Source organism: Sinohyriopsis cumingii, chromosome 14 (assembly GCF_028554795.1).
Source record: "Sinohyriopsis cumingii isolate HCF-2022 chromosome 14, ASM2855479v2, whole genome shotgun sequence".
Lineage (NCBI taxonomy): Eukaryota > Metazoa > Mollusca > Bivalvia > Unionida > Unionidae > Sinohyriopsis > Sinohyriopsis cumingii.
The window spans coordinates 24,288,625-24,307,409 of NC_142974.1; the positions used below are offsets into that span (position 1 = coordinate 24,288,625).

At 35.7% G+C, this 18,785-nt stretch overlaps 1 protein-coding gene across 2 annotated transcripts in view; it reads right to left on the bottom strand.

Annotated features, from left to right (window-relative positions):
• Nucleotides 1-81: 81 nt before the first annotated feature.
• The window catches only part of LOC149783428 (two pore potassium channel protein sup-9-like), a 144,840-nt gene continuing 126,136 nt past the window's right edge, over nucleotides 82-18,785 (bottom strand). For both annotated transcript variants that reach the window (XM_089931653.1, XM_089931652.1), the window contains exon 3: nucleotides 82-7,238. In XM_089931653.1, coding sequence (XP_089787779.1) covers nucleotides 6,442-7,238 — 797 coding nt within the window. In that variant the 3' untranslated portion in view covers nucleotides 82-6,441. The remainder of the gene's footprint in view (nucleotides 7,239-18,785) is intronic.

Consider the following 18,785-nt stretch of genomic DNA (forward strand, 5'->3'; position numbering starts at 1 on the left):
CACTATTAAGATGGATGGAGAATCAGACCCTAAATGAAATAATGAGATATATGACACAGTACCAACAAAACACACACAGAATTATGTTTCTCATTCGTTTACTTCTTTCACAGTTTGATATTATGTACAACTAAACAAATCTCCTAAGCACAACTGATATTAACAAAACCAACTTTTGTATAATGTATTGGACACATCAAATGTGATGAGGATGAGGAAAATACTTTGAAAATTAACACTTCAGCCTAACGTTTTCTTTATATCCCTACGCAAAATCGAACTTGTTCTTTTAGCCGTCTTGGAAAGGAACACGAATGTAGTTTTGCGTCTGTACAAATAAATAATCAACACATACTGAAATATAAAAGTCCCATGGACAATTCAAATAGATGATGACATGATAATATATAGCTAGGTTCTATTAATAAAACCATTCTCTTAAAATGTAACGTTTATTCGTCTTCATAAAACTACAGTAATAAAAATGCTTCACTTCCCTATTCTTCTCACCAAGACGTAAATATGATGCATTACTTTTATATATATATATATATATATATATATATATACCAAGCAAAAAATATCTGGATGCGTGTGGCTTTACGAATCAGGAGATATTTAATTTTGTAACATTACCATTTTTATATGTGATCTTCATGTGATGTGGCTAGGTATTTATGTTTAGAACTTCATTATTATTATTATTATAAATGTCATTATCGTTGTTGTTTTTGTCACCAACAAAATATGCTACAGTTAAACTATTTATTAACGCATACACATACTTTGATGATCATCATCAATGTGAAGTAGGGCTTCTAGTGGGACAAGTTAAGGCTCTTAATTCTACAATATTAATGTGTAAGAGTTTTACCTTTCAAAAAGCTTTCTTCACATCCAGATTTACACACGGACCAACACGTTTCAAACCAACACTTCCATACAGACCAACCCGTGTCATCTTCACATGTATTGAAGACCAACACGTTTCAAAGACATTTACACATAGAAAAACACGTTTCATATCACATTTACACACAGACCAACATGTTTCAAATCCACATTTACACAAGACCAACTCGTTTCAAATATACACTTACACATAGACCAACTCGCTTTAATCCACATTTATACACAGACCAACACGTTTCAAACCGCCATGTATAGTCTATCCTGTGCTGAAAAATGGAGTTAAACCCTAGAACAATAACAACAACAAATCACACATACACACTCACCAACACATGTTAAATTCACATTTACGCACAAACCAACACGTTTCAAATCTCAATTTGCAAATAGAGAAGAAAACATTTCAGACTAAAGCAAAGAAAGCCAAAATACCGCCGAATAGAAGACAATTATATTTCTATTTCAACTTCAAATGCCTTGAAATGAAGATTAGCGATGTATTTGCTTATCAACATTTGAATAGGCGTTAAAAAGAGACCCGTGCACATAAAACAAACCTACGCACTAATTTAACTCCTTGTATGAATACGATATTAAACTTTTAGTGAGCGTGTATTTGCAGTCTGGCACATTCGATGCGCATCCTTCTCAATCGTTGAATTATGATGATGAATAAATGATGACAGACTTCTTAAAAAGAATTTAGAATTTCAAAGATGTCATTCTATCATATGTTTCAGAATGTCTTTTGGGGTTCTCGTTCGGCTATCGGCATTGGATGGTTAGTGTTAGGACTGGTAGTGTTAGGACTGGTCGGCCTGGTGTCAGGATTATGTGACGGTGAGACATGATGCTGCATGTCTGTGGCATGACGCCTCAGTAGAGTCGTCACTATAAACTGCCACAATGCCTACATCGTAGCGACACTACTGACTATTTGTTAAAGCTACGTTAAAAATCTAAATCACACATACACACATTTTGCTTTGTTTGTTGAATGTCTGTCACGAATATACAAATATAAAAAACAAAATTTAGATCAGGACTTGAGGAGATGGATCTGAAAGAAACAAGCCCCCGCCCACACACACATCCACCTGATGTGTGTATTCACCCAATTGTGATGGGCTGTGAATGCCTTAGCTTCGTGTCGTGAACATCATATGTGAGATCATTAAAACAAACTGATGTCAGTATCTATCATTTATACATGAGTACGTGCATTGTCACATGCTGCGATTCAAACACGAATAGGCTTTAATTCGTTAGCAGTTATGGCATTTATTTGTCAAATGAATATGCTTTAATTCGTTAGCAGTTACGGCATTTATTTGTCAAACGAATAGGCTTTAATTCGTTAGCAGTTACGGCATTTATTTGTCAAATGAATATGCTTTAATTCGTCAGTAGTTAGGGCATTTATTTGTCAAATGAATAGGCTTTAATTCGTAAGCAGTTAGGGCATTTATTTGTCAAACGAATAGGCTTTAATTCGTCAGTAGTTAGGGCATTTATTTGTCAAATAAATATGCTTTAATTCGTTAGCAGTTAGGGCATTTATTTGTCAAATGAATAGGCTTTAATTCGTTAGCAGTTAGGGCATTTATTTGTCAAACGAATAGGCTTTAATTTGTCAGTAGTTAGGGCATTTATTTGTCAAACGAATAGGCTTTAATTCGTAAGCAGTTAGGGCATTTATTTGACAAATGAATATGCTTTAATTCGTTAGCAGTTAGGGCATTTATTTGACAAATGAATAGGCTTTAATTAGTTAGCAGTTAGGGCATTATTTTCTCAACTTCTATCTGATGACATAACATAGTTCCGCTTGAATGAGCACTTGAAAATCAAAATGAATGTAATTATCATGATCAAGGAAACATCTGTCACTTTGTGATATAATATATTCGAGAGTCTCGTCTCTATCAAACAAACAGATCTACCTAGCAATATCTTTTACTGCATACGTTATATTAGAAGCCATAAATCATTTCGTCGAGAAATAATAATGGAAAAATAGCCATGTAAATGTTTCCTGATTATTAAACATAAATGACCAATCTACGAAGCAACTTCTCTCTGCTTTAATATATCCTAAGAAAATACATCAATGTTCTTATTATTTTGTTTCGATATTAGCTCATTAACACCCTTACCTGTAATACAAGAATGATTATAAATGATGCATGCACATATTTTATTCTATCACTCTCTCTCTCTCACTATAAATATATATATATATATATATATATATATATATATATATATATATATATATATATATATATATATATATATATATATATGGACGGTTGAGTGAGACATTTGGCGAAGCCTTTCTACTTTTTTAAACTCCAATATTTCCCCTCTAAACTGCCTTCTCTTCAAAGGTGAACATTTGAGAACAAAGTAGCAAATATTCCACATATATTGCCATGATTCGGTTCAAACAAGACGCCTGAGTGGCCGAGTTGCCTAAAGCGCTAACCGATCACTGCCATCTCACCTATGTGTGTGTTCGAGTCTCATGTGGTTATGTGAGAATACTTGCCAGTAACTTCTCGTGGGTCGGTGGTTCTTTCCGGTGTTTTCCCGGGTTTTTCCTCCACCATCGATACTGGCCGCCATGTATATCCTATATTGTGAATTAAATATGTGGAATGAGCACGTTCCATATATAAAGAAATCTCCTTAACGTCCCGCTGTACAAATCGGGCAATGTATCAACATAACGTTAAACAGTGCACGTGAGGTGCGCGGTTAGGGATTTGTTTCTGTATTGGGTATTCCATCAATGAAAAGGGTCAAATTGGAATCAGACGACTGGGCTGCCATTTATAAACAAAAAAGCAGCACACGATACCCACCACAATTATACAATTTACCGGCTTCATTTACAAGTGTAAGCTTAAGTTTGTATTGATATGCAAATGAAGGAGTACATATAGCTTTTCCGCAGGGGATTTTTGTGCGCTAAGCAAGCTCATTTGTGTAACAATTTCTATATTATTTACGTATTTATTGATTTACAGTGTAAAATATGAGTCATCAAGTACAGTTTTTGAAGTCTACAACAATCAGAAGAAGACTCAGCCTTAGACTCGGATTATTTCCTTGTGCTCAGGCAAACAGTCGCAGACATAAACAAATACACGCACATCCACACATGCACAAAAACGTGTACATCATCTCCAAAACTGACACAACAAGCAACAAACATTCTGAAAGGTGACAAGTAGCCTGCTATATTTATTCAACAGCCCGGAGTTTGCACGCCTTACACGAATCTGGTGAAAGAACATTGGCTCTCTTAGAAATGGGATGATATTGGGCATAAAAAAAGAAAACTTAAAAACAAGTACGGAAATATGGAGTGAGATGACATTTGTTTTAGATCTGGGTAAAAGTAAATGATCACGGATTCCAGTCCAGGATGAAACCCTTGATGACAACAATCTAACGAAACATCACATTTTATCTAGCTGGACTTAAAACCGTAGCAAGGTTGAAATATGTCAGTACTGACCAAGGATATCCTGAGTGTCAGGTTCTCCCACTTCATTAAATATGTGTGGGACATTTAGAGTTCGATCCCGTATTCAATGCTTAAGACACATTAATTAAATATGTGTGGGACATGCTTAAGACACATTTAATTAATTATGTGTTGGACATTTAGAGTTCAATCCCGTATTCAAGGCTTAAGACGCATTTAATTAAGTACGTGTGGGACACTTAGAGTTCAATCCCGTATTCAAGGCTTAATACACATTTAATTAAGTATGTGTGGGACATTTAGAGTTCGATCCCTTATTCAAGGTTTAAGACACATTGAATTAAATGTGAGTGTGACATTTATAGAGTTCGATCCCGTATTCAATGCTTAAGACACATTTAATTAAATATGTGTGGAACATTTAGAGTTCGATCCCGTATTCAAGGCTTAAGACACATTGAATTAAGTACGTGTGGGACATTTAGATTTCAATCCCGTATTCAAGGCTTAATACACATTTAATTAAGTACGTGTGGGACATTTAGAGTTCGATCCCTTATTCAAGGTTTAAGACACACTGAATTAAATTTGAGTGGGACATTTATAGAGTTTGATCCCGTATTCAATGCTAGACACAGTGAATTAAATTTGAGTGGGACATTTACAGAGTTGGATCTCGTATTCAATGCTTAAGACACCTTGAATTAAATATGTGTGGGATATTTAGAGGCCAATCCTGTATTCAAGGCTTAAGACACATTGAATTAAATATGTGTGGAACATTTAGAGTTCAATCCCGTATTCAAGGCTTAATACACATTTAATTAAGTACGTGTGGGGCATTTAGAGTTCGATCCCTTATTCAAGGTTTAAGACACACTGAATTAAATTTGAGTGGGACATTTATAGAGTTTGATCCCGTATTCAGTGCTAGACACAGTGAATTAAATTTGAGTGGGACATTTACAGAGTTGGATCCCGTATTCAATGCTTAAGACACCTTGAATTAAATATGTGTGGGGCATTTAGAGTTCAATCCCGTATTCAAGGCTTAAGCCAATTTTAATTAAATAGGTGTGGGACATTTAGAGTTCGATCCCGTATTCTAGGCTTAAGACACATTGAATTAAATTTGAGAGGGACATTTATAGAGTTTGATCCCGTATTCAATGCTTAAGACACATTGAATTAAGTATGTGTGGGACATTTAGAGCTCAATCCCGTATTCAATGCTTAAAACACATTTAATTAAATATGTGTAAGATATTTATAGAGTTCGATCCCGTATTCAATGCTTAAGACACATTGAATTAAATATGTGTGGGACATTTATAGTTCGATCCCGTATTCAATGCTTAAAACACATTGAATTAAATATGTGTGAGACATTTATAGAGTTCAATCCCGTATTCAAGGCTTAAGACACATTGAATTATATCTGCGTGGGACATTTAGAGTTCGATCCAGTATTCAAGGCTTACGACAAATTTTAATCTACTTCGTCCAGATATGCTTTTTGACAGCAAAGGCAATGTAATTCAGTTCGATATCGAATTTTAAATATTTTAATGGATTTATGAAATATATGATACAATGTTTCATGTGTAAACAAAATTGATTAAAATGGCAATGCATATCAATGTCCAGAATATTACATATATTACATATGGAAGTTCTGAAATATATACACTTCTGCATGCAGCACACACTTTCTATCCAGAACATAACAGCTCAATATATATATATATATATATATATATATATATATATATATATATATATATATATATATATATATATATATATATATATCCTTAAAACGTTATTACGCAATTCTTCTTTTCACTTTCACATAGTTTTATACGTTTAAAACCATATCAGCAGCAGCAGGCGAATGAATACTGTCCAAATTTAACAACATTAATCCGACTTGGATCTATTTTAACTGGAATGAACTGGACGAAATCTTTGATCATGGTTATTTTTTCTCCGGACTTGTGGATAGATCACATGATCGTGAAATATGGAGGGTGTTATACTGAAGCTCTCTTTCGGTTTAAAAATGAGCTATTCTCGTCAACTGAAGTGTAATAAATTTCTTCTCTCCCAGCAGGCAAATTATGCATTTGTACCAAATGAGATATCCTTCCAGGCGATCTTGTTACTTTGTATCGATGTTTGTCTTTATTGGAGCAGAAGTCATAACACGAGCATGAGCAAACAGAAATATGGTCGTTGAATTCGGGCAGTTCTTGAGCACCAGAAACAACGTTCCCATTGGCTGTGATAACATCCCCATCTAACCTAACCGCCGTCTGCGCAGCCGCGGCAGCCTCTAATTCATCCCTTCGTTCATCTTCAGTATTCATCGTTAAGAATCGAAGCACCAACAAATTCATAGCAGCAGATATCACGGTCAACCCAAAAAGAATAAATATCAAAGAAAATGCTACATACTCTGGTCGTTCCTGTAGAGAATTTTTAGTTTGAAGAGCGACAAAATCACCAAAACCTATTGTAGTTAACGTTATAAAGCAGTAATAAAAGGAATCTATATAGCTCCAATTTTCGTACGTTGAGAAGGCCCATGCGCCAAAAGTGAGCACTATTGTTGATAGGTTCATGGTTACTATAATAAGATTTGTTTGGGATATCTCGGAATTCTTCATCTTAAAGCATTTCTTCATCTGCTTCATGAGAAAGGTTACGAATGTATTGAGACGTTCGCCGACACTCTGGAACATCACGATACAGAGGGGAATTCCTGCCAGAGCGTAAAACATGCAGAAAATTTTTCCTCCTACTGTCTGGGGAGTGCTGTGGCCATAACCTGTAACGACAAGGTAAAATGATGTTACTAACCGGCATTTGTTGCAAGAATTAATGACGTGAAACACTATATAACCAAAGGAGCTGACTTGTCAATTCTGGTATATGTTGTAAGAATTAATTATGCAAAACTCTGCAAAAATAATGAATTGCCATCCTAGTATATATTGTAAGCATTAGTTATTTTATTATGTGTATCACTTGTAAAAGAAAAAGCCTTGTCCACCCTGTTATATATTACTAGCTTTAGTTAAGTGGAACGCTTATAACACATGTCCATTGTATGCATTAATTATGTGGAACAATTGTAACAAATAGCTTCGTCAAACCATTTATCTAGGTGTGGTATCTAATAGTTTCATCTGAAAATATTTAATTGGCCATTTGTTTATATTGCCATAGCTTACGGTCGATGATAGCAGGCTAATTTGTCCTCTTGTTTCAAAGGAAATATGGTTCCTGTGCGGTGCTACCTGCCCATGCGTGCATTGCATCCAATATTCCGACCTTTTGTTCTTTATTTTCTCTTTTTGCGTCAGCTCTTTTGTTGTCTGTTTTTAAAACAACAACCTTCATACGACGATCTACACAATGTTGTAGGAAAGAGAGGTTGAAAGTGACTGTGTGTGTACAAGGGATGGGATCAGTGGGGTTAATCAATTCGGATATATTTTAAACCCTGCCACACACTTGTTTCATTGCTTCATAGTAATACCATTCCAAACTTCAGTTGAATAAAGGACGAGGAGTTAAACTTCCATTTTAAAAATGATGCGGGAGGTCGTGGGTTCGAACCCCGGCCGACTCAAACCAAAGAAGTATACAAAAGTACTAGCAGCTGTCTCGCTTAACGCTCAGCAATAAGAGGATGGTGTTAAGTCTGGTCGGCCTGGTGTCAAGATAATGTGCCTATGTGGGACATAACGCTACAATTTTTCAGCATGATGTCACAGTGCTAGACGTCACTATAAACTGTCACGCTGATTGAAAGACTGTTAAAGCTATGTTAAAAATCCAACACACACATATACAAACATCTTAACTATGATATAATTACTTATCTTTGCACTTCTTACCAAATACTCGCACAAATGTCTGGTGATCGAACGTAACATATGTTTGAAACAGTTCTCCTACCTAATGGAATAAACCAGACTGGTATTCATTGAGGTACACGATACGCTATTAATTTAACTTTTTCTCCCTTGTTTTCCTTGTTGACTGTTTGCTTCATTGATGTTTGTTTTATCTTTTCTTTTCTGTTTATGGAAAAAAAGCTAAAGTATCAAACTTACTCTTAGCGTATTACTGGCGAAAACTGTAAAACAACAGCTCACTACTGAAAGGCGGAAAGATATATGTTCTACAGACCGATTAAAAGACGACATACACTATACACGCCGTATTGCAAATAAAAGCCAATGAAAAGAACTGAAACCACCTGTGCACTAATACCTTGAGCATACGCTCATGCAGTGAAAATAGTAATTTTAGGCATGGGGAATAATTTTTCTTCACACTTCATGCTGATACATTTAAATACGTTTTTTTTAAGAAAGGCCTTTTCGAACTTCCGTTTATATTAATGTCTTATTTGTTTAATTAATTTCGAAACATAGTTTGTCAAATCATGCACCTTTTTCGATCGATGCATATAGATGATACACATAATTCATCTTGTCTTTCCAATTGTACGAGAACACAGACAGTTCCACTTAGTACTTACGACTGGGAACCTGGCAAAGTTTCAATTACATTAAGAAGGAAACTAGGAAACGATCCAAGTAATAATGACCTATTTTGAACTACTTTGGATGGGTTTTCTAAAACACATAATATTTTGTTAGGAGGAAATGTTTGTTGAAGCAGTCAGAATTGTCTGGACTGTCAGTCTAATGTAATTAGTGCTGCGGAAATTATAGCGATTGGCTGTCGCCTAGGAATTAAGGTTGCCAGGAAAAGGCGCTTAATCCTGTTATTGTCGGATTTCAGCGTGTAAATAAGAGAAAAAATAATTCGTATGTGTACCGCAAACTAAAATCTACTTGCATCAAAGTTGATATCCTCAGGTGTTGATTACTGTGATTCTTTAAAACATATTTTTCTTGTTTACTCAACCAAAACCTTTTTTAACATCAAACCTGTGGGATAATCAAATAGCACACGTAATATCTAAGTATCCGTTTTCATAACATTTTTGCCTTTTCCTTTAAGCCCACTCACAATTAACAGCGTGTGTGAAATCTTATAATGATAATTGTTATACGTCATTACTCATACGTAATGAAAGATTATTCGATTTGTTAAGCCGTATAAATATCATCATCAAATAGCATTATTTCATACAGTAAGGCTTCTTGTTTCCTCGTGGGTTTGTTCTTTGGGCTTTGCCAATCAAAGGTTTTAGGAATTACGTCAACGCAATTAGCGCCAATATAACCATAGTTCAAACGGATATTACCCCTTATATATAAGTCAGGGTAAAAATATATCACAGCGATTCGTGTCCATATTTTGAATAAAAGTTAGAAGAAAAGAGAGCGATACGTTAGTACCCGTCCCAATGGTCCATCACAAACAAGGATGTAAGTATAGGGGTTTTAATGATGCATGGTGACAATCCGATCTGAATAAGTCTACATAGGATAAAGAAACCAAAGCCAAAAAGGTCAATGTCAATTCCATAGAGTACAAAGTCCACTACATTCTATAAACCACAATGTTTGACCGCTCCGCTGGACTAGTGGTTTGAGCGTCCGCCTCGGATGCGTGAGGTTGCGGTTTTGAACCTCGGCCGAGTCAAACCAAAGACGTATAAAAATGTTACTAGCAGCTGCCTCGATTGGCGCTCAGCATTAAGAGGTTAGTGTTAGGACTGGTCGGCCTGGTATCAGGATCAAGTGACTGGGTGTGACATGATGCTGCATTTTTTCAGCATGATGTCCCAGCGTAAGACATCACTATAAACTGTAACATTGCAGATATCGTAGCGAGTTGACTAAAAACGTGTTAAAGCTACATACAAAATCCCGGTTTTCTCTCGTAGTCGCCTATACTACAATGCAGGATGGCGCATTTGGGTCCAGCATGCGTCCTCAAACCAACGGGAATATCCATTTAAAGCAAAGAATGCAAGAAGAAAAACATGAGATAGGTACCAAGAAAGATAGATAATGTTAGCTTATGTTTTTATTACTTCTAATAATTTATATTAAGTTTAGGAAACGTTTTGTATAAATAAATATTCATTTTTCTTATATAGTATTTTATAATCATAGAAGATGTTATTCACCAGAATTATCATGAAACTTCACTCAATTTTTACTGAAACTAACATGGATTGAATTTAGTTGTCGGAGAAAATGGAGGCCGTAAAATGGTTCAAAACGACTTCAGATTTATATGAAACATGAATCAACATCAGCACCAAAACATTAAACCCCATCAGCACCACATCATGATCCCCATTAGCACCACAACATTAATCCCCATCAACACCAAAACATTAATTACCCATTAATACCACAACATTAATCCCCATCAGCACCACAACATTAATCCTCATCGACACCACAACATTAATCCCCATCAATACCACAACATGATTCCCCATCAGCACCACAACCATAATCCCCATCAGCACCACAACAGTAATCCCCATCAGTACCACAACATTAATCTCCATCCACCCCACAACACTAATCATCATCAGCACTACAACATCAATCCCTATCAGCACCACAACATTAATTTCCCATCAACACCACAACATTAATCGCCATAAGCATCCCAAAATCATCAGCATCCCAACATTAATACTCATCAGCACTACAACATGATTCCCCATCAGCACCACAACCTTAATCCCTATCACCACCACAACGTTAATCACCATCAGCACCACAACATTAATATCCGACAGCACCACAACCCTAATCCACATTAGCACCACAACGTTAATCCCCTTCATCACCACATTATGTATTACCCATCAGTACCACAATAGTAATCCCATTCAGCAGCACAACATTAATCCCCATCAGCACCATAACATTTATCCCTATAAGCACCATTACATTTATCCCATCAGCACCACAACCTTAATCTCCATCAGCACCACAACGTTAATACCCATCAGCCCCACAACATGAATTACCCATCAGCACCACAGCAGTAATCCCCATAAGTACCACAACCTTAATACCCAACATCATCAGCATCCCAACATTAATCTCTATCAGCACCACAACATGATTCCCCATCAAAACCACAACCTTAATCCCCATCAGCACCACAACATTAATTACCCATCAGCACCACAACAGTAATCCCCATCAGTACTACAGCTTTAATACCCATCAGCACCGCAACATTAATCCCCATCAGCACCACAACATCAACCCCTATCAGCACCACAACATTAATTTCCCATCAACACCACAACATTAATAACCATCAGCATCCCAACATTAATCGCTATTAGCGCCACAGCATGATTCCCCATCAGTACCACAACCTTAATTCCCATCAGCACCACAACCTTAATCTCCATCAGCACCACAACCTTAATCCCCATCAGCACCACAACATTAATTACCCATCAGCACCACAACAGTAATCCCCATCAGTACTACAGCCTTAATACCCATCAGCACCACAACATTAATCCCCATCAGCACCACAACATCAACCCCTATCAGCACCACAACATTAATTTCCCATCAACACCACAACATTAATCACCATCAGCATCCCAACATTAATCGCTATAAGCACCACAACATGATTCCCCATCAGCACCACAACCTTAATTCCCATCAGCACCACAACCTTAATCTCCATCAGCACCACAACCTTAATCCCCATCAGCCCCACTACTTTAACCCATATCAGCACCACAACATTAATCCCCATCAGCACCAATTTTATCTTTCACATGTCATGACACATATACTTCAAGAAAATTCTGTCACAGTAAAACAGATGCAATGCGAACAAAACAAAAACCAAACAATCCGACAAAACTTTGATAGGTAATTGTTTTGAAGTACACAATTAGATGTCATAACATCCGTCATGAAATTCTTTTCCAGATCCTCTGAGCACGAAAACGTAATAATATATAAATATCTTTAAAGACCATGAATACACAGCACAAATAATTAAATCTCTGGTCACTCCGATAAAATCTTCGGTGTGAAGAAATCATCTTGGTAATGGAACCAATATTGTTATTTAGATTTATTTTGATGGCGTAAAATTGTTATTCTCCAACTTCTCTATTCGGAGGAGAATTTGATTACATCATTACAAACGACACCCGGCTCCTTTGCTAGAGGACAAAACCTTTAGATAAGTCGCGAAATGGGACGGTCTAAAACTCTAATCGAAATCCTATGACCTGAATACTGATTTGTACATTTGAAATGAATTGACCTGTTATGGAGACTTTATTATATTCGCTCTTTTCACTTCAGGTACCTTTAATAATTTAAGTTTGCCTGGAAATGAATCCGAGGGTAAATTATAAGGGAGATTACATCTGCATAAGGTGATTACAAAGTACAGACGGAATACACAACGCCATGATTCGAATTTAAAAGAGGTTGAAAACATTTTGAACAGCTAAATTCAATGTATGGTCTTTGTTGCCATATTTTGTTACACTGTCCATGTAGAAAAGTCGGCAAAATGTGTATACATATTCTGAGTTAACGATCTCATTTGAATTTTATTTACTATCATTTCTATTTTGATAGTCACTATACATTCATGAAAATCAGCAGATGTTCGCAACACCAACCCGCAGACAATGATGACTGAATTCATTTTGGATTTGTTTATACGTACCTTTCTTAATTTCGTCTACAGTCGGTGTGAATGATTTAAATTTATGTCTGGCGACTATTGTTACATATTACCAACAGCGGAGGAAAATCAAATACAGTACACTGAATTTCATAAAACTCTAAAATGCTCTTGGGACGCTATCATAATTGCAGAAATGGTCCTTAAAGTTGGGAATTGCTCATACAACTCATTGTCGAAGATGAGATTTTTGTTTTTCGTTATTCGTCTCCATCCTATTTCCCCGAGAGGATCTAAAGTATTTGATTACCTAATTTACAATTCATATGAATTTCTCCCCCTGTGCCAAGGCCCTGCATATATCATAGCGAACTCATCTTGCTTCTCCACAATCTACCGAACACAAACTTAATTTACAGATTCCATGTCTCATGGGTTGTCGTCCAATTTTCCTAGGACACTAATAATACCCGTGAAGGAAGAATTGGTCACCTAATGTATTAAACTCCTAGGCAATATAAGTCATAACTTCTTGGTCATATTAACGTTTTGGATTAAAAATCGAGTCGTTTCCTGTGATACAGCGCTAGATTTAACAGAGATAGTGAGTAATACGTAAATAATTATGGACTTTGTACGAGACTGCTAGGACACTATACAGCAACAATCGCATCCCGACAGTCCCATAAAGGCACTCTAATCTGTATGATAATATTATTCTCTCTCTCTCTCTCTCTCTCTCTCTCTCTCTCTCTCTCTCTCTCGTGTGTGTGTGTGTGTCGAAAATCGGTCGTCCAGTGGTTTAGAGTAAGGATCTCAAAATGTACTTTACAAAATGGAGAATGCAGGGTGGTAAAGTGTAAACTCAAATCCACTGTTAACATTGTAACAAATACAAAGGACTAAGCCTAACAACAAGACAAATATATATATATATATATATATATATATATATATATATATATATATATATATATATATATATATATATATATATATATATATATATAATCTACATCATATACCTGAACAGAAAACAAAAGGACGATGGTATCTTGTCACTTTACATTTTATTTCTTTATGTGGCATATCTAATGCAATTGTGTTATTCCACTACCAAACCATGCGAATGTATGTATAACATGACTAACCTCCTAACCTGAACTACTACCAAACCATGTGAATCTATAAATAACATGATTGAGCGCCTAACCTGAACTACTACCAAACCATGCGAATCGATGTATAACATGACTGACCACCTAACCTGAATTACGCTTCTACATTAAGACTAATAATTACAGTACACCGATTCCGATACAATTTTGAAAAGACATCTCCCTTCGGGTGGGCGGCGAGTGTTAAGAATGTAAAATAATACTGTGGCTTGATCGTTTACATCGAAATTTAACTGTGTATATGAATTTGCCGGTATGTTTGTTAAACTATCCCATAAATGTTCAGATGTACCTAGTAAGATTCGTATGCTTTTCTCTTTTCTTGTGAATGTTAATTACAAAGATCTTGCGATGAAAGAAATGCATTTGCATCTAAATAAAGTGCCCAAATTAGACATGAATTTGCATCTAAATAAAGTGCCCACGGAAGACATGTATTTGCATCTAAATAAAGTGCCCACATAAGACATGTACTTGCATCTAAACAAAGTGCCCACATAAGACATGTATTGCAACTAAATAAAGTGCCCACATAAGACATGTTTTTGCATCTAAATAAATTGCCCAAATTAGACATTAATTTGCATCTAAATAAAGTGCCCACATAAGACATGTATTTGCATCTAAAAAAGTGCCCACATAAGACATGAATTTGCATCTAAATAAAGTGCCCACATAAGCCATGAATTTGCATCTAAATAAAGTGCCCACATAAGACATGTATTGGCATATAAATAAACTGTCCACATAAGACTTGTATTTGCATCTAAATAATGTGCCCACATAAAACACGTATTTGCATCTAAATAAAGTGGCCAAATTAGACATGAATTTGCATCTAAATAAACTGTCCACATAAGACATGTATTTGCTTCTAAATAAAGTGCCCACATAAGACATGTATTTGCATCTGAATAAAGTGCCCACATAAGACATGTATTGCAACTAAATAAAGTGCCCACATAAGACATGTGTTTGCATCTAAATAAAGTGCCCAAATTAGACATGAATTTGCATCTAAATAAAGTGCCCACATAAGACATGAATTTGCATCTAAATAAAGTGCCCACATAAGACATAAATTTGCATCTAAATAAAGTGCCCGCATAAGACATGTATTTGCATCTAAATAAAGTGCCCACATAAGACATGTATTGCAACTAAATAAAGTACCCAAATTAGACATGAATTTGCATCTAAATAAAGTACCCAAATTAGACATGAATTTGCATCTAAATAAAGTGTCCACATAAGACATGTATTTGCATCTAAATAAAGTATTTGCATCTAATAAAGTACCCAAATTAGACATGAATTTGCATCTAAATAAAGTACCCAAATTAGACATGAATTTGCATCTAAATAAACTGTCCACATACGACATGTATTTGCATCTAAATAAAGTGTCCACATAAGATATGTATTTGCATCTAAATAAAGTATTTGCATCTAATAAAGTACCAAATTAGACATGAATTTGCATCTAAATAAAGTGCCCACATAAGACATGTATTTGCATCTAAATAAAGTGCCCACATAAGACATGTATTGCAACTAAATAAAGTGCCCACATAAGACATGTGTTTGCATCTAAATAAAGTGCCCAAATTAGACATGTATTTGCATCTAAATAAAGTGCCCACATACGATATGTATTTGCATCTAAATAAAGTACCCACATAAGACATGCATTTGCATCTGAATAAAGTGCCTACATAAGACATGTATTACATCTAAATAAAGTGCCCACATAAGACATCTATTTGCATCTAAATAAGGTGCCATAATCGATAAATTGCATCACATATATTACTTCTCGTTAACAGTTTAGCCGTACATAAGATTTCTGAGCCACAGAGCAGTTCAATTTCAAGCCAACTTTGAGCAGGGCCATGTTGCTTTAAATGTGGAAGATTTCCCAGCGACATAGAAGGTAAGGGTCCAAACACATGCAAAAATATATATAATATAAAATTACGATGAAAGGCAGAAGACTGTTGCTGAAGTAAACGCAATCAATTTGGTGCAAATATTGACCCTGATATTTTACACACTGTCCAGTTATGTAATAGAGTTAATATTTATTTTATTTTTTTTCTTCATAGTTTCTCACACGATCTATTATTGAAAATATGTCCTTCACTGTCCGTGCTCAATAGGTCATTTTCTCAGCATTCATTTTGTAAAAACGTCAAGAAAAATCGGCCTTTCCAGCTATGAAATATTTTTCGTTTAAAAAGTCACTGTGTGGATGCGTAATATAAAGAAAACACTATAGCAGATCTTTGGTCATGTAATATAAGGACAGCTAAACAGTAAATGTTTGGACGGGTATTATAAGTATAATACGCCAAAGAGGATTCTTTACCGAGCGATTTCAACCCTGGCGTGAATCCCGCTAGAAGTCACTTGTTTCCCCTTGATTTCAAAGTACTGCTATACAACTGATGTTGCAAACTAGAAATTCCGACGCGCCCGGACTATACATAATTTTCCTCCAATTAATACATGACCACAAATGTCATTTCACAATTGCCTGTCAACCTCACATCTGCACGGTTTCTCCTCGTTACATTTTCATCGCATGGCGCCAGTTTTTCAGGCCGTGGAAATATACAACGCAGCCACCTAATACATGGAACTGTTTTCCTACGCTACCTTAGACCAGTCAATTTATGATTTTCAGCCTCATTTCGACCATAACTCTACACCATATTTGCCATCATTGTAACAATAAACGTCCTATACATGGTACAATCATACAATTCACTTGGATGCTTTCTGACATCGATTTCGTGTAGATTGGATAAATTTCCACAAGTTCCAATCAAGACATAATGCTGTAATTTCCTCCTGTAAGAATCCCAAAATCAACAATGCACAGTACCAATAGCTGGTAAACTGATGTTACAGAGCTAAAAACCAAAAGGCCAATTACATGGTTTGCACTTCAGCCTATCCTGAAAGCCGACGAGATTGCGGCCTTTACAAAACACAGCAATATTGTGTTGTCAATGTGTGGTACCCATACAGAAATTATGGACGAGAAGGGAAAGATGGGTAACCTCGCATGGACACCGATAAGTATAGGACCGGCTTGTATTCCAGTGTCCATCGAGGCCTTGCAATCATAACCCCAAAACAAAAGGAATTATAAGCCATTACAGGAAAGAGATGTTTACGTAACGTTTAATAAACAATCGAGAACAACGACATTTACTGTTATGGAGAATCCAGAAAACTCTGACAGAACTTTAAGACTGGTCCATTTAATGGATATTTCTATAGATTGTGTCATACATTGCAAACTGAGGCATCTTCAAGCATTGTTTTAAAATATTGAAGAGACATCCATCTTTTCCCTGTTTGTTTACTTGGATAAAGCCACTCGAAAAGGCACAAAATCAAGTGTAAAACATATAGGAATGCATGTAAATGTCAAGCCCTGACTAAACTGCTGTTTAAGTCATGTTTGTTCGAATACACTTCTACTTAATTAAAATAAAAACTAATGTACTGCAGTTAAACTGGTTGTATTATTTGATGTTTTGTGGGGGTTTTGTTTTGGGTTTTTTATTTAGTTCCATGTTTTGAATTTTTTATGTTTTTGTTGGTTCAAGAATATTCCTCAGCTGCGTGCCTAGTTTCCTTATTATTAGATGTTTAAGAACGGGAAAATGATAAAACGTTTGACAATTGCTTGGTGACGTAAAAGTACACATAAGCTATTATATCTTCACATATTACCAGTTTAACACATACGATGCAAGATGCAAAATGCGTTACTTGACATAAATATTTGCATTTTTTACTTTTCATTCATTGTTAACACCGTGGATTCAACCGTGAAACAGTATAACTTTTTTATCGAATTAATTGGAATGGAAAAAAACATGTATGATCAGACAATTATAAAATTGACTTTTTGAACATAAACATAAACATAATAAGTAAAATGTAAAACCTGGTAGCGACTAAGCTCGCAGGGTGTCACGTGCATGTAACGTAGTGGGTCTAGTGTGTGTTCTTCACGTGTGAAGTGAAGCTTTTGAGTTAGATGTATTATTTTATTCTACTTCTTTTTTATATAGCTCTTGAACTGCAAGAAATAAGAGTACAAATCGTAGAGACTTTTAACAGTGAACAGGCCCTGCATTTACTACCACTTCTTTTTCCCTCTTTATTTTTTTTTTTTTTTCACTACAACGAAACATGTAGAAAATCGCGGAATTTAATGGCTGAGACTCTAGGCACTTCCTGTGCCACTGTTTGCCTCACAGACTGACTTTGTAACTTGACGGTCCACCCAATATCTCCATTCTTTTAAGTTTCACGGTACTTAGCCTTAAAAAGCGAGATTCCAGTGTCCATAAAATTCGCACAGCAACTAATGTGTATAATGTAGTTTACTTGAGTTATACTTGAAACGGAGATTGGTTTGTTTTTAGAAATGAGAAACAAGGCAGTTTTTACGATAGACCAACGGTAAACTTTAAGTAATAAGTCAATAAATTATGTTTGAACCGCCTTCCCACATTAACATATTCGGAACTAAATATCGT